The sequence below is a fragment of the Vidua macroura genome, chromosome 2 (assembly GCF_024509145.1).
Source record: "Vidua macroura isolate BioBank_ID:100142 chromosome 2, ASM2450914v1, whole genome shotgun sequence".
In the NCBI taxonomy this organism is placed as follows: Eukaryota; Metazoa; Chordata; class Aves; order Passeriformes; family Viduidae; genus Vidua; species Vidua macroura.
The window spans coordinates 13,691,468-13,714,540 of NC_071572.1; the positions used below are offsets into that span (position 1 = coordinate 13,691,468).

Below are 23,073 nucleotides of genomic sequence, written 5' to 3' on the forward strand. Positions count from 1 at the left end.
GAAGAGAAAGTGTCCCCGTGCAGCACACGCTGGCTTGGTTGGTGTGTGCAGAGAAGACGTCTTCAACTGGCGCTCAGTGCTTCACACTGGGAGACCACAATGATATTTTCAGTCATAGATCCTGCTGAAAGACTCTCCGGGCCATTAAGCCTGCACTCAAATTGCTTAATGCACAGTCAGGAAAATGGAGTGTGTCTGGAAATCCAGCACAAGGTTGAGGCCTCATTTAGGTCTTGTGCAGCCTATTCCCCCAAGCACAAAAGGGGAGTAGGCTCCTCATAAGACTCGTGTGGATCTGCTGCACCAGAGTAATTTAGATCCCAGACTTCTGGCAATGAATGTCTGCCATAATATCCTACATTTTTAAACTGAGCTTTTGGAAATGGAGCACTCAGTCAACTCTTTGCTGTCCTGTGAAACTGTCTGTTTTGGTCAGGTGTAGCCCTTTCTGACCTGTACTAAAAAGCACACATTTGCACAAAGCAGGCACGGACAAAATGAAATCATCCCCTTGGTCTCACCCTAAACTGTGGGGACACAGTCAGCAATGCTTGGGGTATGTGGTGCACACCAACTATAAACTCCCCAGTACTATTTTTTATCATGGCAAACAAACAACAAGGAGCCAATATTTTCACAACCTAATTTTAAAACTATGATCACATATTACACACACACACACACACACATATATAAACTATGATGACATATAACTATTGAAATGAAAATCATTCTACATATAAATCTCTATCTCTGAAGAAATACATACACATACACAAGAAACACATAAACATTCTATCTATTTAATTTTTCTATCTATTTAAGGGGAAAAGAAACAAAGAGAATGAGAAGTATTTTAATTAAGTAAAATTAAACAATGCTTTGGTATTCATAGTCCTAAACTTCACCACAATCCCTAATCAGCAATGGTGGTAACGTGGTTTACTACTTTTTATTTTTGGAGTATTTTAGAGCTATTTACTAATTAAAAAAATCATACTATTTAATATTGCATTTTCAAATTATTTTTTTAAAGTATACCAAATTCTGTTTAAATTAACAGCCTCCTACTGTAATGATTATACACGCAATTCAGCACTTACATGGCAAATCCTGAACAGACCCATTGATTTCATTAAATAAAGTTATTGTTTTAGGTTTTGGGAAAATTATGGATGTTTTTCTTGTATCACCCTTTTTTACTTTTGAAACAATGTAATATTTGAGATTTTTTTGTTACAGTGATAGCAAGAATGTCATATAAACACATTTTAAAAAAGAGATACATTTGAGAGAAAGTTTGAGTGGCTCTTGTATTTTGATAAGCAAACTACGTTATAGTTCAAAATCTACTTTTATATATAAAGAGAACATTTATTCCACTTAAAAATGAGTAAAGGGTTGTTTTGGCATTTAAATAGCAGGCTGTCAGCTCTGTTTAAATGTGTCACTTGCTATCCTATGTATTCACAAAAGACCTGGCAAAAGTTAAAAGTCATATTTCTTTCAGTGCAACAGAAGGAGCTGTGCGTTAGCAAAATTTGGTTTTAGCTGCTGGAATATTTATGTCTGCATGGTTTGCTCATCTACTGACTCCCCAGACCTGTTGCAGATCTGAACCAAAAGCATTTGAGCCACACCTGTGCCATATGTGCAAGTCTGTGCTTCTGGAACAAACACCAGGGAGCACCTGACTCTGTCTGGCCTCCAAAGAGTCTCCCTGCCCCAAAAACCTCCCAGGAATGCCTCTTCATCCTCTTTAGCTTAGAAACACCAGAAAATCTCCCAGGAAGCAGAGTGCCCTGCCTAAGCTGTTTTCTGAAGAGAGAAGGAGGATGACAAGAGGAGGAGGGCAGGGGTCTGCTCACCACTGCTGCTGGCAGGGGGTGCAGACCCCAGGGTGTGTGGGGAGCCAGGACCAGCCTGTGCACCAGGGGAGCTGTACAGGATGGGAGAGTGCCATGCCAGGACAGTAAAGGAATGAAGGTATGGCTGGCAAGATGAATTTCCCCATGGTGCACATAGTTCAAACCTCACTAGGTGAGGAGGTGGTTACATGTGGAGTTAGTCTGTTAAGAAACACGGACTCGTCTCACATATGACATGCTATGACTCATATCAGCAGACAAAATTGAAAACTGATTTTCATCACTAAGTGATTTTTGGACAGATTTTATGCATGCTGTGGAAAGGAAGTATTTAAAAGTGAGAGCCTCCTGCAATCACCCATGCTAGGTTAATGTTTACCATGTTACAGAACAGCCAAGGGACATACAGCAAACCTCCTGAAGATGGAGTAAGACATAGTGGGTACATTTGGGGCAAACATGTTTTAAATCTGCTTTAAATTTCTAAGGTTAAAATATCATTTGCTTCTAGGATTGCTGTCCCAGTGGTACATGGACCAGTGGAATATGAACTTGTTTACCACTCTTCAAGTTTCTCCCTTTCTGGTGAGAAAGCTACAACCACAACATCTCAGGCATACACTTAAATTCTCCTGTTTTAGTGATGTTTGTCACTACTCTTACTCATAATATATAGATCAACCATATGTGAAACACAATGTTCAGAAAGTTGCAAAAATTCAGTTAAAGCACATCCAACCTACTATTTTTTACTGATTAAAAAGAAAGAGAGGTTTGGAACTCAACTTGGGCTTTTCACAAAGCATCCAGACTTATTCCAATTTATTTAATCCACCTCTGGATCCCCTGCCATAGGTTTCATGACCTGAAAATGACTGGTCCCCTCTCTGCATACCTCTAGGCTGTTGCCTATTTGAGGGATGTCATTTATTTGAAGCTCACAATGTTCACCTTCTCTCTCGCAGCCAGACCTAAAATGAAGTCACATCAGTTCCTTCTGACATTTCCCAGGTCTTCATTGACCACCCAGGCCCAGTAAATAAAGTGTACCACAAACAATATATATATATACACACACATTCTACATGTAGATATATAGAGAGAAAAGATTCCTTTCTTTAACCTCTGAACTTCCAGCGTATTGTCATATATGTGAAAGTTTCTCTTGAGGGACTTCGCTACTTGAAGAAAATCAGGATGTCAGTGCCAAACTCTTGGTACCTGTGACTGTTTGGCACACCTCTGACAAAGCTCTCCATTGAGCCCTTGCATGCACTGAGTTCCCCACAGTTAAAAGAATGCAGACAGTAAAAGTGTAACAGCTTTCTGTTACTCTTTGCATAAAAGAATATTCATTGAAAACGCTGTATCACCTGTAAGGTACTTTTCACAAGTGTATATTGGAGCACCAAAAATGAAGAGGAAATGGCTGTACAGCACTTGGTTTCAATATTAAGATGTTCTCTGGACTGACTTCCTATGGATACAGCTCCTCTCTTCCAAAAAACATTGTAAATTATCTGAATCATCAGCAGTCTTCTGAAGCCAAGAAGCATGTACGTGTGCAGGGATTTCACTGGGCTTTGTGGTGGTGATGGGGGAACTTGGACACCATGTTGGCTGTATGTCATGTGTGCTCATGTCATATGTCATGCCAGCTCTACCTGCTGCTTTTGGATTGCTCAGGAAAGGGCTAGTGTCTAAAACAGTCTGCCACCATTTGTTTTTCAAGTCTATTTCTTTTCCACACAATAATGCCTTCTGTGTTTGGGTTCCTTAAAGGGCTTGAGACATCATCCTTCAGGAGGAGAGCTGGAGTGAGGAAGACCAGCAGGTGAAGGAGGTGATTAATCAGCTCCACTTTGGGTGGAAAGTGTTGACTTTGGTGAGGGGACTAATTGGTACATTGAGTGAGGAGGGGTGGCCTGGGAACCTACTTCTGCTCTTACTCCCTCTTCCACATGAGGAACAGAAATGCCAGGTGATGCTTGAAGGACTGCAGAAGATGCATGGCTGCTTAGAGATGTCATAAAAGACTGAGGGACTGAGAACAGAAAAGGGAGAAGAAAAAAGCATGATGAGGAAAATGACATGCCTGGGATTCTGTCTGTTCAGGGTAGATAAAACCAGATAATTTTATTCATTTCTTAGAAGAGGGATGAAAGGACAAAATGCTTTAGGACTGTAACTGAGCTGTGCAGGGTTGAACTGGGAAAGCTGAGCAGATGGAGTGACAAAAAACCAAGTGTACTTCCAGGGCACTCTTGGAGTGCTTTGGCAGTATGAAAAAAGGAAAGAATGAATGGTGGAAATCACAAGCAGCTGAGATACAACTGCAGGGCATAGTGGGGACCTATCTGAGTGCCAAGGAAGTTGTTGAGGAATATAGGGAAAATGGTGGGAGCAATGGGCCCAGCTGTGACTGAGGAGAGGGGAGGATGAGAGAGGAGAAATTTAAAGAAAACCCAACCAAAATGGCAGAGAGGACACACTGACAGGAATGTGAAAAACAGCAGAAAAGATGAAGGAAGCTTAGGGAGACCAAATGATGCTGAGATTTGTGCAGGCATTAGGAAGGAGGCGCCATGGCCTGGAGGAGGAAGATGGGTGAGACCTGCTGGAGAAGGCTGCCAGATATTGCAAAAGAGATGGATGAGATGGGAGAAAGGGACGTGGGGGCAGCCAGCTGAAGGAGGACATGCTTCTTCACAGCATGAAAAGACAGCTGAGGGACAGTTGGACAGGTAGAGTGAGAAAGCTTAGCTGGGGAATTAAAAAACCAGACTCAGTAAGCTTCACATTTTTATTAACTGACAGCAGGGAAATTGGTAGAAAAATACAAAGTCAAACATTTGGGGGGGGGGGGGGGTGTTACTTCTGTGTGTGGACTGAAGGGCACTGGGGAGACCTGTGGAGGGGCTGCTTCTCTCTCTTTGAAACTCTCTTTATGTAACCAATGTTGACTCTTCAGCTTTATTGAACACAGCAAACACTTGGATGCTTGATAGGGAGCATAATGGATGCTTTTTGGGTGTATAAATTTGGCATATGTTGCAACTCCCTACCAGCATGTTCTTCCAGAGAACTAAGAAGCAGCCAGGCCAGGTGCCTTACGGGCACTGAGGCACAGCACCAGTGAGCCCCATGTACTGGTGTGTGCTGGCCTGAACACCCTCAGGTTTTTGTGCTGGTTGTCAGCTGCCCTATTTGATTTAGTTGCCTGTTGCCTTTGGGGTCTCTAACTTTCAGCAGTCCTCTTGCTTGCTCTCCTGCGCTTTTCACTCCTATCATCAAACACATTGACCTCCCCTCTTCTTCTGTTGCCTTTTTCCTTCAAACTTTCTTTCCCAACTGTCTCTGACCTCAGATCTAATCTGTGGTCTCCAACTTTTTGCATCTGTCAAACCCCCATACAGGTATCTCAGTTCACTTCTCCATCAGCACAGTTCACCCCGAGGCAAGCCACGTGGAAGGTGTGTGGCCAAGAAATTTGTGTTTATAAGAAGTGACTGGAACTTCTCTGCATCTATAAGGTGCCACTATGAGACCTGGTTCCTCCAGGTACCTTCCAAAGTGCTCCACACCTCACCCTGCTCCTGTGCTTCTTCCTGCCAGATGCAGACCTGTAAGGGTGTCCTTCTCCCCCTGACTTTCCTCCACTTGAGACTGAACCTCAGGAGAACCCTGCCTAGGTCCTACCTGACATTTCCACCTGCTCCTTCCCACTCATCCCTCCCTGGATCTCTCTGTTGACTGCTTTTCCCTTCTCTCATCCCAGAAAGGGCATGCGGCAGGGCGGGATGCAATGGAGGTTGTAAGAAGGGGTTTTCATTTGTCCCTGTTTTTGCTGAGTGTCACACACGGCCGGTACCATTTCCTTTTACAGTGTGCTACAAGCTCAAGCCACTCTCATAACTTCTACCTGGTTTTCCCCTGCCAGCACTGGAGGCTAAATATAAGCTCTCGGAGCTGGCCCCGTGTCCCTGCCCATATCTGGCAGCGCCCGGCGTTCCACCGCGATTTCACACAGCCGATGCTTTTCACGAACTTGGCAGCTAAAGAGAGCCACTTCTCCCCGAGTAAGCTGCATTCATTTCTGAAGGAACAGCAAACACATTGCTCGTTTGCAGTGCAAAGGGCTATGTTGCAATTTTCTTTTGAGTGCCTAGGTTCCACTCTGCCTCTGGGAAGGAAAAAAAGTCACGCCAAAAACTTGTTCAGACAGCGCTGGTTTTTGTCCAATGATTTGTTTGGTAACACTCTGATTTTTTGAGGAAAACATTATTTTTAAAGGTTTGGCAGTTTTTAAACAGCATTTAATGTGTAAGGGAAACTTATGACGGATATATTAGCATCTCTGCCAGACCAAACATCTGTAGTTTTTAATGAAGTAGGCAATAGGAAATCAGAATTTTAATTCTGCTTTTCAGCTGACACTATAAATCAGCCATTTTAAGCCCAACCTAGTTATAGATTTTTTTTTTTTTTGTTCCTATGGTCAAAAATGAACATCCCTAATTCAGCAAAGTATTCACAAGATCTAGCAAACTTGTCCTTAAATTACTTGTTTGCACACTGATAGATGTGGATGGCAGTTTAAAAAAACCACAGAGACATATGCTAATTCATACTACGTCCAGACGAATGGTGGGAGCCTGCTAATTTTCCCAGGTTTTAGGCTTCACTTTCAGGTTAGAAGTACCTGTGTTAACCTGTAATGGGAGAAGAGCAGTTCCCAGTTTGACTTGACAAGATATCCCAGAGAAAAGAGTGGCTGCAGCCACCCTGGACTCTGCTGCCTCACCCCACAGCCCCTTGGTGGGGTTCAGGCCAGCCCCAGCCATGGCCTCTTGCAGCTGGACCTCCAGGCACCAAAGGGAACCTTCACTCTTTTAGTATCTGCTGGGGAAGGGGGTGTCTGGCAACATTTCTCCTGGCTTCAGTTTTTGCCATTGAATTAGAAATCGGGGATGGCAAAAAAGAAACCTGCCTCACCATAAAAATCGTCACAGTAGTGACATACTCAGACTGTGTAGAATCATCTTTTGTAAGATGGGTTACAGTAATCTGCCTTAATTAAAAAGTAAAATAAATTAGAATAAACGACCATGATTAAAACCAGAGTATGAAGTGTTTAAACTGGCATGTCATATTTAACAGGTGGAGTAGGCAAAAGATATTCCTGCCTACACTTACAGAGCCTGAGTTTAAGACTGTAATTTGGTAAGTCATGGTAATTTAGTAACTTTTTAAATTCCCTGTTGATGCAAAAGCTGAGGATTCAACATCTACAGAGGCTGGTACCCTTCACCGTAGATTGTTTGTTCTTGGAAATGGCTGATGAATAAGGGATGTCAAAGAAAACAGGATAAATGAAAGAAGTACTTTGATCAGACTATTTTCCAGACATACTGCCTATATTTTTAGAATGGGCTTGTGACTGGACAACCTATTCAGAAAGTAATTCTTGAAAATATGAAAAGGTTGATAATTGCAAAACATTGCTGACCAGCTAATACATCTTGGAGACAGTGATGGTCTCCAGATAAACTTATTGAGGAGAAATGGTGTGAGATAAACAAGCTATAACTCAGCAAGGACAAGGGCAAACTTCTACATGTTTGGAATAAATGACTATGAAAACAGGGTAGAAAATGACATGAAGGATCTGTGAATTACCATGTACCACCAACCAAATGCCAACCATTTCATACTGCTGAGAAAAAAATGAATGACATATGGCGATGTATGAACAGCAGTGCCATATGCAAGATGTGAAAAATCATCCTCCTACTCTACGTGCTGCTGAAAACCTCAGTCTGAATCCTGTGCCTGAATTTAGGCACCACACTCCCTGGAAGATGTGGAATGGTCAAAAGTAAGAAGATTGCTGGAAGTCTGGTAAACATAGTCTGAGGAAAGCTGGGATGAAAAGGAAGAAGACTAGGCAAGTGAGAGTGGTACCTGCGGTACCAAATATGCAAAGAAAATGAAAATAAATTATTTTCCAGATGCACTGGATAAATAAGGAGGACAGCTAAGTTGCAAAAGGGGAACTCGGGTTAGACATGATACAAATGCTGCAGTGGTTGTGCAGTGAAACACAGGAGGAAGTGGTCCAAGGAGGAGACAAAGTGCATGATGAAAACTATTTGTTATGAAAGATGTAATCTCATCCTGTGTCAAATGATGTCTGGAGAGTGTCCCCCCGCCTCCGCAACGCTGATGGAAAGTTAAAAATCCTCAGCTGCTATAAACCAGGGAAACTTCATTAATGATGTATACCAGTAAAGGGGCCGTGCCTGAAATGTGTCCAGTGTAATAGTTTTTTCTATCTCATTTCTGCTTTTAGCCATGAGATTATGAGTAATAGATACAGGGCTACATCGTTAGCCAGAAATCCTTTAGCTTCCTAAAGGTCAGTTAATCTATGATCTAATCTGACGGTCACTGAAATTAAGTGGAAGCAGTTCAGCGGGCTATAACGGAGGATTCTTGGTGTCTGCAGCCCACAGTTTCTTTGACTTAAAACATCCTTTATAAGCAAAACAACACGTAGGTATGAAATACATTTCAAAACGCATGCTGAATCTTTCCGTTGTACTTCAGGAAGAGAAAAAAAAGGCCAACCTGCCTTTCTAGCTATCTAGCCAGTTTAAACAGTTCTCATTAAAAACTCCAAAATGCTGTCAGTGCCTTCTCTTCACCTGTTGATATTCCCATCCCTTGAGAGATTTTATGCAGCTGGGGAAGCAGGCAAGATTTACACGAACTTGGCTGCTTTATCTTGACTTGTTCACAGTGGGAGCCAAGCTGCCCTTTTAAGAGTGGAATACTTCAACAAAGTAAGACCAAAAAAAAAAAAAAAAAATCAGGAAAAAGAAAAAAAAAAAAAAAAAAGAAAAGCAGAGTTATCTATACAGCTTGGCACTTAATGGAGCTCTAAAATAGACATGTGAAATTTTTCATAGTAATCTCTAAGTCTTTGAGGATTTCAAGTCTCAGCATTGTCATTACTAGTAAATTAAAGATCTGAAAGGTTGTCCCAGTGAGCAGATATTTGATCCCTAAACAAAGCTAAAATTTCATATTTTTGAGTCAGTTTCCCCATGTACTTTCAATTCATATGTCTGAACTTTAGATTGCTTTTCTGCTACTCTTGTAACACGTCTGAAAACCCCTTCCTATCTAAAGTTACACTTAATATACGCTACTTAGTTTGAGGAATTGAATTTTATAACACATGAACGGGCATAAAAACCCACCAAATAAACCAGAGACTCAGGTCAGAAAGGTACCCTTCTTTTGACTCTGACTTTCTTGTGTTGCATTTCCTCTAGATTACAATGTAGTTTAATTTTCATGGATGTCATCTGAAAACGACAGCCGATGTAATGTAGCTGAATTCTGTTTGTCACTGAATTTATTCTGTATGTTAACTGGTAGTGTGATGCACTGAAGCATAGTCTTTAATTAAAGTGCAACAATACCACAATGCAGCAGCACTACAGTACCAGCATGGCACAGGAACCTGGTGCTGGATATAAAAATAGCTGTGCTCAAAACGTGTCATATCACTACATGATGTGACTAAGTCAGTGGAGACACTCTTACACTTGAAACCTGAAGTATTACTGAACACTGATTTTCAGCTGGGGAAGCTGTGATCAAATCAATGCATGTATTATTCTCCACAAATGAATAATGGCGTGAACAAGGACATATTAAACACCTACAGTGCACAAAGCTTTTCACACTGGTTATGAACCAAAAACAAACAAAGAGGCTGTGAACTCTCCAGAGCTCTCGTTTTGTCTCCCGTGAAGTCCTCCTGCCTCTCTGGGTACAATATGCAGAATTCCCACAACTGCAGGAGAGGGCTTTGACTCTGGGTTGTGAGCAAGATGACCAGACTTCTGTCCTCCCCTTTCCTACCCTCGATGAAAACAAAACAAAACAAACTGAAACCACTCCATACTCCAGAGTGAGTGAAGGTGATACAAAACCCAGGGAGAGAAAGATTCTCTGCTGGCACAGGAGCCAGGGAGCAGCCAGTGCTGCTTCCCTCCATAACCCTCTGCTGTGGAATGTGCTGGTGCTGAGCTTACAGGTCCATCCCTGACCAGGGGTGCCAAAGTTCTCTCCCCCAGTGCTGTGAAACTCTCCCTACACTTGCTCAGCCAATACAGGGACTTCTGGAGAAATGCAACCCAGAACCAACCACCGCTCTTATTCCACAGGAAGGTACCTGCCAAGCCAGGACAGCATTGCTCTGGTCTCCAAAAGAGCCAGCACTCCCTAAATGCCCAACATGGGCAGCCCTTTGACTTGCCAGCATAGCTGATGCTGTCAGTGTTGCATGGGGACCACTGCAAAGGTCTCCCTCCAAAACCAGAATCAAACATCCACAGAGAAGCAGCAGCTGGGCTCCCTCTCTGCAAAAGGCACAGCATTTGCACATGCTTGTTCCTTGCTACTGCATAGGCTCCACATCCCATGGCATTGTGCTATGCCATACTGGAGCCCCAGGCATGATTTTAACATCCAGGCACCATAAAAACAGTTTAGGAAAAGAGGCAGCGTGGATTCGGCACGGGGCAGTTCTGCAGGAATGAGACAACAGGAACCATGCAGTGATGCTTGTCTGCTTGCTGGGAAATGCGTCAGGGAGGCACAAACACACAAAAGAGAGAGAGGAGATAGTTACCTAACATGACGAAGGGGATTCCCAGGAAGGTGGAATTGTATTTCCCACCAGTGAGATTGATGATCCCAGCAGCAGTCAGGGTGGCAAGGGTCACTGTCAGCAATCCCAGCAGGCCAAGCCAGGGTTTGCTGCGGACACAATCCTGCATGGAGCAGCAGAGAATGGCCAAGGTGACCACAAGGACCAAGCTTGTGATCAGGTAGCGTTCTGACACCCTGCTCGTCTTCTGGAAATCCTCCTTCAGCGAAGAGGAAGTGAAAGGATACATTTTGACTTTCCTGTTGGATTTCTGGAAAAGTTCAACAGTGTCACAAAAAATGGATTCCCACTTCTCTGCCACCATGTCATTCAAGGAGTTGATTGCCTGCAAGTAGTAGGTGAGCTGAATGGCTTCTGCAGACTTCACCCGGTCCTTGCTGTGCACAGTAACCCCACCGAGCTGATGCCCATTATACACTTCCCTGCCATCCTTTAAGTGAGTAATCGGATAAGTGATTGCAAAATTAGTTCGATTAGAAGAACGAGCAGCCTTTAATTCCTCCAGTACATGCACTATGTCGTCCACTATGCATGTCTTGTCATTGTTCAGGATACATATATGGGCAAACGTGTAATTGAAACCAGGTCTTTGAACTTGGATCCTGGTCACTGCAGAGTGCAACTACAAGGGAAAGAGAAATCACACACGTTATTCATCAGTTCATCTTGCACAGTAGCAGCCAGAACGACAGCAGCTCCTCACCGCCGTCCCTTTTCTATTTGATCTAAGCAACAACAACAAAAGTTCTGGTGACTGCAGTATTAATAGCACACTCATTGCAAAAAAAAAAAAAAAATAAAAAAAAAGGAAACATGCATCAAATCAGCAGTTTTATTCCCCTGTGTCCTTTGCTGGTAACTCTGGCATAACGTGACGTGCGGATGTGCCACGTGCAGCTGCTGTTTGGCCTCTCTAAATAAGTAAACTCAACAGGTCCAGCTAAAGCCCAACCATGTCCAGGGACACTGTTGTGCCCAGGATTGCCCAATTACTCTCTCAAGAGATCAACTTGAGGTGTAGAGGCAGAAGAGCATTGTGACCAGGTGTGCCACCTGTGCAGGATGCACTGGCAGCCTGGCAGTACAGGGCACCAGCACAGGCCACAGCTGCATGTCCAACATACAGAGACGGTTGGCACAGCAGGGAAAAGAAATCTGGAAATAACTAATTTGCCCTCTTTTCTCCTCCCTCTTTCTCCCATCAAATCCTCAGTAGTCTGAGAGCAGGAAGCAATGGCAGAGACAGACACTGGTTTTCTCTTGCTCCCTCTGAGAAGTTCTGTTAATTAGTGAAGGTCCCCTAACTTTAGGGTTTGTAGGTTATTTTGGGGTCTAGCAGTTCTTAGTGCACCTTCCTTTTTGTTTCTCATCTTTCTGGAATTTGCCATGCCTAAGCTCTGACTCCAAAAATATTCAGTTATTTTTGAGCATCAGAAAGGCAGAAAAAATTAACATCTCTTCTTGAAAAAATATAGAAAACTCTTGCAATCTTTTCTGAATCCATTTTAGTCAACATAGAAGAAACAAGAAATTTAAAATATGGCAAAAGAATAGCCCAAATAGGCTAGGGTTACAATGTTTTTGAAAAATAAAATATTGAGTTTGCTAATGTATATCATTCTGTCTGATGATAAACACTGTTTAAAAAATAGAAGATAGTGTACAGGAGAGCAGTAGAGCTTATACAGTCTTCTGGGGACAAAGGGAAAAAATGTCAAATAATCCTGGCTAACCTCCTGTGTCTGTTGAAACTAAACAGTCATAGTGACTTTTGTATGGTATTTGAGACTTATTTGCAGCACCCCACCCAGCCACCTTCCCCCTTCCTAATTTACATGGTACTAACAATCTGATTGTTTTGTGATTACATTGCACACTCTGTGATGGGTAGAAATTTAGTTATGTTGCCTCCATTCCTCAGGATAATGTGACATCATATAGACAAAGATTACAGCATTCCTATATTCTCATCTTGTTTCACTAGCAGCTTGAGGGTGTGTTTTTCCACCTTTGAGTAGTTTTAATTTTTTTGACAGAAATAAGAGTTCAATACTGACATTAGGAAGATAAGTTTGAGAAATGAACTGAACTAACAAATCTTTTCACAGTACTGTGAGAACACGATACCTGGCCATGGTGAAAAGCAAAATTTTCCATTGTGGTGGGAGAAAAAAAATGTAACTGTCTGTGCAACAGATTAGGGTCTTTTGCACAACTTTCTTCTAAAATAAAACAAAATAAAATATTTGCAGGAACATGACAAAGAAATTAACCTCTATGGGGAATACTTCCCATTTTTCAGATTGGAGTTGCAAAGTTCCAACTGTTTTGGGGTACAAATTCTATTGTATGTGACTACAGTTTGGGGAAAATGCCCTGATTTACCAGATCAAAGACAGAGATCTGATTTTAATTTTTTTGCAGTGGGAGCTACTGAATGGTTTTCATTGACAACAGCTATAAAACAAGACGTCACATAAAGAAGTGCAGCTGAGGGAAACCAGGAGGAATAGAAGGAATTTCCTGCCTTTATTAGATTCACAATACAACTCCTTCAGAGAGGATCTATGGAGTGACACAATGCAGAAGAAACTAAACTGACATGCAACTTCTATCAAACAGTGTGTCTCGCTATTTACCCACCCTGCCTCACTGCAGCATTTGCTTCCTTTCATGTCTGAAGCACTTTCTTTTAATATTTAGGTTATAAAATAACCTCATCTATTACAGCTATTACTTCATCTTTAGTGAATGGCTAGAAGCTAAATGTCATACCTAAAATACTCCTTTCCTCTTGGAAATGTTCCTTTCAGGCTGAGGAGCTTGTCCTGCAGCAGTGGCCTGGTGCTTCTGAGATTGTGCTGGGCTGGACAGGGCACTGCATGGGGAGGACCTGCCCATCCCACCTCTCGGCAATGGGGCTTTGGGGAAGAGAGGGAAGGAGGCAGACAGCTGTGTCCTGGCACATCCTGGCAGCTGAGCAGCTCCCAGAGCTGGCTGCAAGCTTGTGCAGTTTAGAGCAGCTATGAGATATATTCTGAGCTTTGCCAGTAGCCACAGTATTTGGTCTCAAATTGGCTGCAAACAGCCAAAGAAGAGGAAAACTTGCCATTCCCTCCACCCAATAAAGTATGCTGAGAACTGCACCAGCATGCCCAAGGATTCAGCCCTAGGAATTCAGACCCAGACTTTCCTTCTCAAGACAAACACAACACTTTATCTGCACTTTTTTCAGACTTGATGCTAGGAAAGCCCTCTGCTGCCTCAGTGCAGGGCAGTGTGCTGCAGCATGGCTGAAGGCTCTCTCCTTTCTCCCTTTGCTTGCCTGTGGCAGCCCGTGAGCCACAAGGATGCTGCCTCCTCCTGATGAGAGTTGCAGTCCCATGGTGCTCTCCTTTCTGCTGCCATGCTGGGAATTCAGCTGCGGCCACACAGATTGTTCCACCCATCCAAAGCCCACAGTCATAACCCTGGGTGACTGGTTTCCACAGAAAACAGAAGCTCCAAGAGCTTACAAGGGCACTTCCTGTGAGTTCAAAGGATTGCACAGTCTGCAATTTGGCTTGCCTATGGAACACCAGGAGGTCCCCCAGGAAACTTCAGTCTGATGGTAAAGGCTGTTGTGTGATGGGGACAACATCAGCAATATGCTAATGCATAATGCATATTGCACTTCTCAGTGCAGATGATTCTAATAGCAAGTAACCATACTCAGAATAAACCTGGCACCTAGTCCTGGGACAAATGACTGACTACCAGATCCTCATTTATCCAGCTGTTCTTATCCTTTCCGATCCTATTAGGAGAATGCGAAATTTAAAGGAATAACAAAATTTGAATGAATGCTTTTTCTTGAAGGGAGACATGCACTGCTTGCTCATCACTCCCAGCTTTTTCAGCTAGCTAACAGTGCAAAAAGCAGTTCACTGCTGAGATGCCAGAGCACTGCAGCATGAGAACTGCACAGCACCACCTAAGCTCCCTCACCACGGTGGCACACGGTCCCTGAGAGTGTTCAGACATGAAATAATAACATCCACTTCTTCCTTTTGCCATTGTTTAAACAGTGACCATTCCTTAGACTTCCCCTTTCCCTTCCAAAAATGGTATTTATGTGTCCTGCACCACCTTAGAGGTTTCTAGAACAGTGTTTTCCTTTAGTCTTTCAGTCATTTGCATTTGGTAGCGTCTTGGTCTTGGTCTTTGCTTACTTTAAGTCCCATGCTCACTCCGTTATTTATTTTAGACAGAGAGGCATGATGGCTTCAACAAGGAGAGAAATCCCTTTCAGCCAATATCTCCAGGTGAGGGCTGTACTGGTTTCACACCTCCCCACCATGCCATGTTTAAGCCTGTGGCACAGCTGACAGATGAGAGGTGGTGAAATTGCACTTCCCTGCCTGTGAATACCACACCTGCCAGCTGGTTCTGTCCATGGGCCCAGGAAGGGACGCCAGGAAGCAAAAATCCTTCCACTTATCCACGGCTATGCCGTTTGCACCAGGGCCTCAGAGAGCCATGGCTGGAAGTTCTTTAAACTGTTTTATTTTTGCTGGTCCTCCTACCTCTGCCACCAGCACAGGAAGACTGGTGCTGGGAACCAGAGCCCTTCAGTAGAGTCAGTTTGGGTGCCCTGGGATGGCCAAGCCCCACACTGGGCTCTGTGAGCCGGCTCTCCACTGTAAAGAGCTCGGCACAACTTTCAGCAGTGCCATCAAAGCTGAGCCTGAAGGCAAAAGGGTTGTACTTGGAGATGTATGGTCATGACAGAAAGGAAAGCTTGTTTTTATTCTTAAGTCCCTGCAAAAGATGCAGGAAGCTATTAAGAAGGGGTGAGAAAAACCTGTACCCCTTTGCTTTGTGGAAAAATCCTTTAATTCAAAAGTGAGAAGGTATTACCAGAATTTTGTTAATTTAATCAGGTAACAAAGAAGTCTGCAGCCTCCCTGTGAAGGAAACAGATCCCTTCCCAGCAGGGATGGGTTAGAAACTGCTGATTCATCTGCAAAATGGTCCAATCCCAGAAATCCTTTAAGCTCACCTTACATAATTTCCTACCCCAATCAAATCTATGGGAAAGGGGAATGAGGACCCAACCACCACTTGGACCTCACCTCGCTGGTGGCACAGCTTTGCTCCCAGGGACACAGTGTCCACAGTGACAGCAAAACGCAATGGCACCATTCAGTTTTTAACAAGCTCTCATGCCCAGCTCATGAAAACACATCCTGACTCTCTTGGAAGCAGGGTCAGTCACAGACACCATTTTTAATCATACCTCCTGCTTATCATGTATACCTCAAAAATATGTTTGGTTTTGCTGCTGAGCAATGATATATGGTGTTTATAGAGGACATCACTCATTGTAAGGACTCGATTATACTTTGTACTTGACATACAGTCAATGAATGGCCAATGAGACAAAACTAGCTGGATATATGGATGTCCTCTTGCACTGCAAATGATCTGGCATGAAGACATGTTTTACTCTCAGGAGCATCATCTTTGCAAAGCCATATTACTTTGTTGTTGCTGCTATTATTTGACTTATTTAGTCTTGCAGTCTCCATCTGATGGTTCAAATCCAATATTAGCTTTGCTTTTCAGTGTTGACACTCTTAGAATATTTTCGCTGTCATTTTCACCAAGTCTGTTTTTATCGTGAGTCCTGGAGCCTGAAGTATTGTGATTTTTTTTTTTTTTATAATCTCAGCTTTCATTAAAAAAAAAAAAAAAGAAGAAAAAAGAAAAAAAAAAAGACGGATCTTGTGGTTATGGAGGAAAGACTGAGAAGGCTCTGAACTCATTACCTATTACCATTTAAAATTTTATCACTGTTTTGGATTCAAGACTGAAAAACTAGAAAGCAGGATGAAGACAATAATTTTAAATATACACTTCATTTTTATGAGAAGCTGGTTTACTCTTTTAGTAATTTTTACAGGTAACTTGTGCCAAGGAAAATGAAGAGGAGAAAATGCCTTTAATGGATAGCTATAAATTTCTCCACTTTTTCTATGATCTCAGTAATCTCTGGCATTTCATACCTTTGCAGCGTACTTTTTTATTCACGTCAAGAGGTGGCCTCAGTCAAAACGTAAAAAGGTTATGAGAGACTTGCACAGCTTCCAGCTTAATTTACAAAAAAATCCCCACTGTGGGTTCTGCAGATATGGGCAGAATTAAACTTTCAAGAGTGCATTTTCATCAGAAGGTGCAGAGAGGGAGGGCAAGGGAGCCCCTGGCCAGGGCTGTGCCCTGCTGTCAGTCTGAGACTGTGGGTCCAGGGCAGAGGTTCAAAAGGGTGGTGGGCAGTGGCCTCCTGACCATGCCAGCCTAGCAAGGGATGAAGAGCGTGCACACAGCCAACAGAGGAAGCCAACAGATCCTAATGGCTCGGGATAACATTAGAAGTCACAGCTGGAGAACAAGCAGCAAGGATCGCTATGAGTAGTTTGGCTCTTTTTCTCAGTCCTACAATCAGGTTTCCTGAAGAGACACTAAGATACTAATTATGCACGGGATTTATTTTTGCAACTAATTTTTTCAGCTGTCCAAAACACAATGATTTATCTTTTCTCCAAACATTTTTCAGAAAAATAAAATGTAAAAATTGTTCAAACTACAAGTCATCAACTGAGGGACAACTATTAGTGCTTGAAGCGACAGATGTGCGTACATTTACATTTCCATCTGTCTTCTTGGTAGCTACAGAAAATCGCTAGATATGATTTTTCTTTTCTAATCTGAAGCGGAGAAGCTATTCTAATCAATACCATCTTAATTCTGACACCTTGTAAATCTGCCTGAATTTGTTCCACCGAGAGAAGCCCACTCTGTTTTTTGGGCTGACTGCTGCTGGATGACAGGACACCTGGGCAGCAGAAACCTCCCCGCACAGCCTGGTGTGTGGCAACAAGATCAATTTTTCATGATGGGGAAAAAAGAATAAAACTTTGCTCCTGTGTCTGATCTGGTACCAGTTCCACCACGGGTGGCTTTCTCCATGCCCTTCAGATGTCTCCATGAACACCCTTCCATCTTTCTACTGCTTCTCAGGGGGCTCTTGCCAAGCAGAAGCCTGAGGAACAGCCCCTTCTGCACCGCAGGGAAACCTTAATAGCTGCAGGTTCACAGCCCACGGTGTTAGTTAACAACTCAGCTCCTCCTTCTGCCTTCCAATTGGAGAGAGGGGGTTCTCCTGCTGTAAACCCCAACTTAAAGGCAGGGCCTTGTCACAGCTTTTAGGAAGTACAAATGTGGTCAGTGGGGGGGGGCCTGGCAGCTCTCCCTCAGCCCTGTGACACTGCCTGGGGGTGGCCTGGTCTCGGTGGCTGTGATGCACAGATGTCCCTGGCTTCTGATGCCTGCCCTGCCCGCTTGTGTGCTCTCCTTGAGGGGTGATGCCCCCAGCACACACAACACATCCAGCCACCTATTGAAAACACCTGTCCTCCATGTGTCCTGTTTGCTAGAGAGGAAGCAAAGTCTGACCTTCCAAGGCAGGAAAGGCAAGGCAACACGGGATGCTGGGCATTCTGAGCACGGGCTGCTCGGCTGGCAGCAGCACAGGGTGGTAGTGAAGAAGGAGGGAGAGCGGAGGGGCCTTGTCCTGACTGGTGCTACTGGAGCAGGGCCAGGGGGTGGTGGGCACCAGGGGGACGTGATCTTCCTCCCAGGCACAGGCAACTTTAGGACTTCTGCTCCAGTCACTGACCAGTGCCTGCGGGAGAGACTGAACCCTCTTGCCTGCAGGAATCACTCTGAGGAGCTGCTGCTGCTGACACTGGGAGCTCAGGGGGGTTTCTGCACACACTTCCACACTGTCCTTGCAACGTGCTATTTACCTTCCCTCTTCCTTGGCTGTGCCCAGATCTTACCTGCGTATCTTAATTCTCATCTGTTTTCGCATAAGATACATTTTAGCCCTGCAGCATTGTGCTGCTATGACAACAGGCTTGCACTTCTGCTGCTTTCACACCCTTGTTTTTCTCGTATTAGGACTCTTCCCCTCATCTTACAGCCTTGCTCTAAAGACATGACTTCATCCTTTATTTTGTTTTCAGCAGAATGCACTGTATGTTCTATTGACTGTTTCCCAAGAAGTGTTTTTAGTGCCCGAGCTACCTTGAGAATGTGGAGACCTATTACATCCATTGCTAGATCCACAGCTGACTGCCCGTGTCCAGGCATTCAGGAGTAGCCAAAAGTTTCTAGAAAGGGGTACCTTGCGTTACTCAGGATCGCAACAGACCCAGCTTTCGGCTCCGCTGAACAACCACAACCCACTTCCACTGACTTTGGAAGTAATGGTTTAAGTGTGCCATGTTTGTACAGCAAAGCAATTGGGAATACCACAGACAAGGGAACGTGGCTATTTCTAAACACGGTTGTTTCCTCCACGAATTTCCTCACACGTACAAAGTAAGTGAGGAAATCCGTGAGGACCGTACACAGAGCGTGCCAACACACACGTTAACAGGAACAGAATAATTAAGGAGCAGAGAGAGGAAATAAAATCCCAACAAGTATGAAGTCTGCAAGATTTTGAAGCTAAACTGTTTTGTTCTGCAGCAATCAGAAGTTATGAAGTTCTTAAATAAATGTGTCCTTAAACAGAAATACCTGACTTTACTTCATTTGTGTGTACAAATACATATTTAGTTACCTAGACCAAATAACGGCCAGTTTATGAGAGAAAAAATCTATAAGCACTACAAATCTGTAGTTAGTAAAGGTTTCTTTAAGAAAAAAAACCCTGTCATCTACAGATTTTTATAGAAGGAAACTGCAAATGCAATCCCCTTCAGTAAGGCGTGTTACATTTCAATCCCTTTTCATCTTTATGCCTTGATATCTTAAGTGGAGATTTTGCCAAAAAATATTAGTACTGTGTTATTCTTACAAACAAAAGAATGGAAATGGAAGAGAGAATATTCTTCTGCAAAAAAAGGTAAATCTTTAATGTAAAAAAGTCTTTAGTATGGTGCAGTTGACTCACTGTTAGCATACAGGAATAAACAGAATCAGAAGGATCGGTGTCTCAAATTCTAAGTTAGAATGTATTTTCTGAGGTTCAAAAATCTGTCTAGGTCTGTATTCCCAGGAGTTTGTATAACTTTAACCTAACAAGTCTCTTGCTGCAAGTGAAAATATCACCGTGAAATGATAGGGGCTGTTCTAACACTATTTTTAGGGGGGATTCTAGGTTTTCTTAGACAATTTCTACAGACTTTATATAATCATCTGAACGTCTGCATGATGGTCCACACCAAGTATCCCAATTATTTTTGCTTTTCTAAGCACTCATTGGAAATACAGGGGTAAAAGCACACTTTCTTCAATTAGGTGCTTTTACCTCCTACCTCTCTCTCTCGAAACACAAATCTTGAGGAAGAAACATCCTGCACACCAACAGCACAGCATGCCAGTTCCCTATGCTCAGCTATAGAGCAGGTACTGCAGCAAGTAAAATTTCATTCTTGTCTTCCCATGATATCTCAGTCTCAGGATGCATCTCTTCCATATCTGAGATTCTACCCAGGCTTTTTATTGGAACACCTATTCAAGATCAGAGACTGAAGATATGCTTAGATTTCTCCCTTCTGCAAATGACTATGGCAGCTGGACATGCAATGTTGGGATGGCAGGCCTAGAATGGTGTAAGCACTTACAGGGAGCTATGAGAACGACGGATAGAGATTTACACAAAAATAAGAAATAAAAGAGTACTTGGCATCCTCTCAAAAGCAAAACTATTCTATAAGGGAGCCACACACCTCTCTGCTAATGAGGAGAGACCCTGTGTGGAGCAGCTTGTCTGTTCAGCAAGACCTGGGAGCAGCCAGCGCGGCGCTGGCAGATGTGCACTGACCGCGGGAGCCCTTCCGCAGCCCCTGCTCTGGGAGCGCTGCCTGGGCCCTGGGCTGAGACAGTTCTGAGGCTGAGCCCTGCCCAGAATCCCTGCCCAGCCAGCAACAAGGTACCCTGCAGCACTGGCAACAGTGACTTTCTCAGCCTGGTAACGTGCCCACCAGGAACTGCACTAAGCTAACCAGAGTGTTTTAGAGATGTCACCACAAGAGTCATTTCATTGAATAATGAACTGTCTTGAATGTTAGACTGATTAACTTCTGACAGGACCATCTATGTTTCAGTTTCAACCGCTCAGAGCCCAAAACTTTGTATCCCTTTGCTAAGGAACAGTAACAGACGTTGACTTCTTCCTCTGCCTAGATCCGGGAAAATCTTTCCTTGGCACATGACTAGGGAAGCTGTAGCTGCTCATTCTCTTCCCTCTTTGGCAGATGAAGTGGAATATGGCAGGTAAGGAAACCAACAAGATGTGCTGCAAGAGCATCCAGCATCTGCCTGGGGCAACCATCCTCCTGTGTCTCCCATCCTCCTGCTTGTGGGTGGAGATGCAGCAACAGCCATGTGGGAGGAGCCAGTGTCCAACCTGACATTTATTCTAAAGCAAAACCTCTCCCTTGGGGAGGTCATCCTCCAGAAAAGGAAAGATAAGCAAAAGCTGCCGTGTAGGTTCTCTGCCCTGCCTGTGCTTACATGGCAGCTTCAGAAACGTGAGTGGGATTTACTCTGTGGTTTCACCCAGGACACTTATTTACAAGCACAGTCCTTTGAGCTGTCTGGCTCTGGACTGCAGCTGGGGCTGCCTTTGCTCCCTTCTCCCTTTCATGCAACTGAATGTGTATAGGAAAGCCTTGATGGCCACCTTTTTCTTTCCCCCTTCCTTGTGGGCCCTGTTAACACAAGATGATGTAGGCCTGCATCACCACAAATATAACAATATTGGGAGCTAGGAGCCCTCCCTCCTGTTCTGCTGTTCTGTGGCCCATGGGACGGGCCATCCACAGGGCTGGACAGGCAGCTGCCTGAGCCTGCCTCTGCCCACAAACAGAAGCATAATCAGGACAAGGAACTTAATCCATTCTACACAAAGCATATTGGAATAAACTAGATAAGTAAAGAGTTGGAAATAATGCATCAGACACGCCTGACAATGTCTAAACAATCAAATGGCAATGGTGTTCATTATCTCACTAAAAGAAAAATAATATTTTTTTAGTGAATTTTGTCTATTAAAAATGATGCTGTGTTAAATACTGACAGAACTTTTAAAGTTGTATCTCTTTTGCTGATGTGATAAATCTTATGCAGAAGTTTGCCTGCAGAAAGATTCTGAGTACCATTTATTTGTGTGTCACTCTGCTATTGATAAAACTACAGATCTCTAGAGAAAGCAGTACAGAGAAAAAATCCATTACCATTATTATCCTATGACTGAGTAAATGTGCACATACTGGATGCAAATGCAATTCACAGTGCAAGAAAATGAAGGAATGAAAATCATTTCTCTGGAGTTTTCTCATTTGCCAGTAACATTGCTGTTACTGTACTTAGTAAGTTGACACTCATTAAATGTTTGCTCATTACTGTTGGATAATATGACAAAAGGAAAACAGAAAATACTGTGTGGCTCTGTACCACAGTTCTGTATGTGCCTACAGTGGAAATAAAATATAAATAAATTCACTGTAACAGTTATTTCATTGTTTAGTAAAGAGAGAGGTCTCCCTGAAGTCTCTTACAATAGGTGTTTGCATCTGTTTTTTTCATTTCAGAAGAGACACTCCTTGAAGCGATAAAAAAGAATTAACATTGGCATTTATATGGGCTGACAGTTTGACATTCAGGGGAAAAAACCACAACAAAATGCTGAAATCTTTTGGGCTTCCACAAGGCAACAGCAAAAATGTGCAGGATTGAGCTAGCCACACCTCTGCTTATTTCCAAATGTTCCTTTCCTTTTTCTTGAGTCAACCTGACCCTCTTAACACTCAGGTTTTTGCATCTATCATCCCTGTTTTTCTTTCCAGGATTGTTCAAAACTACTGGGGCATAAACTAGAGTACCAGCTTCAAGAAACGTAGGTTTCTGACATGTTATGATATATAGTACAGTGAGATGTCCTGTCAGATTGTGACTCGCACACTCCGTGCTGCTCAAGTGAGAAGATGCTGCCCGCTCTAACTTGAACAGGCAGCACAGGCTGCACCATGCCTGCAGTCTGTGGCTGGGCTGGATTTTCTTTTCATCTATGAAACCGGTGGTGGTGGGCTGGGAGTGGAGGGGAAAAAAACACTACCCACTAAAAATAAGCAGCTGAGTTATGTCATTTGCCTTGATGAGCAGTGAGAAGAAGGTTTTGTGCTACCCCTCTCCATGCAGAAGTGCAGTCCAGACACAGCAGCAGCCCCCCAAACCATTCTCGGCAGCCTGATAGACTGGTACCTAACTGTTTTTGAAGTTTGAGTTTATGAAAGCCCGAGACGCCCTAACTCGGGAGCACAACTGCCACGCGAGTAGAGAGACACTGAAAAAATTATTTAAGCAAGCCAGACTGCCCTTCTCGCTCACCCAAAGCAAACAAGAGCA

The 23,073-nt window shown here is 43.4% G+C and overlaps 1 protein-coding gene across 1 annotated transcript in view; it reads right to left on the minus strand.

Moving 5' to 3' along the window:
• The window catches only part of PTCHD1 (patched domain containing 1), a 33,570-nt gene that overhangs the window by 9,708 nt on the left and 789 nt on the right, over positions 1-23,073 (minus strand). Inside the window, exon 2 of the mRNA XM_053972001.1 lies at positions 10,576-11,236. Coding sequence (XP_053827976.1) covers positions 10,576-11,236 — 661 coding nt within the window. The remainder of the gene's footprint in view (positions 1-10,575; positions 11,237-23,073) is intronic.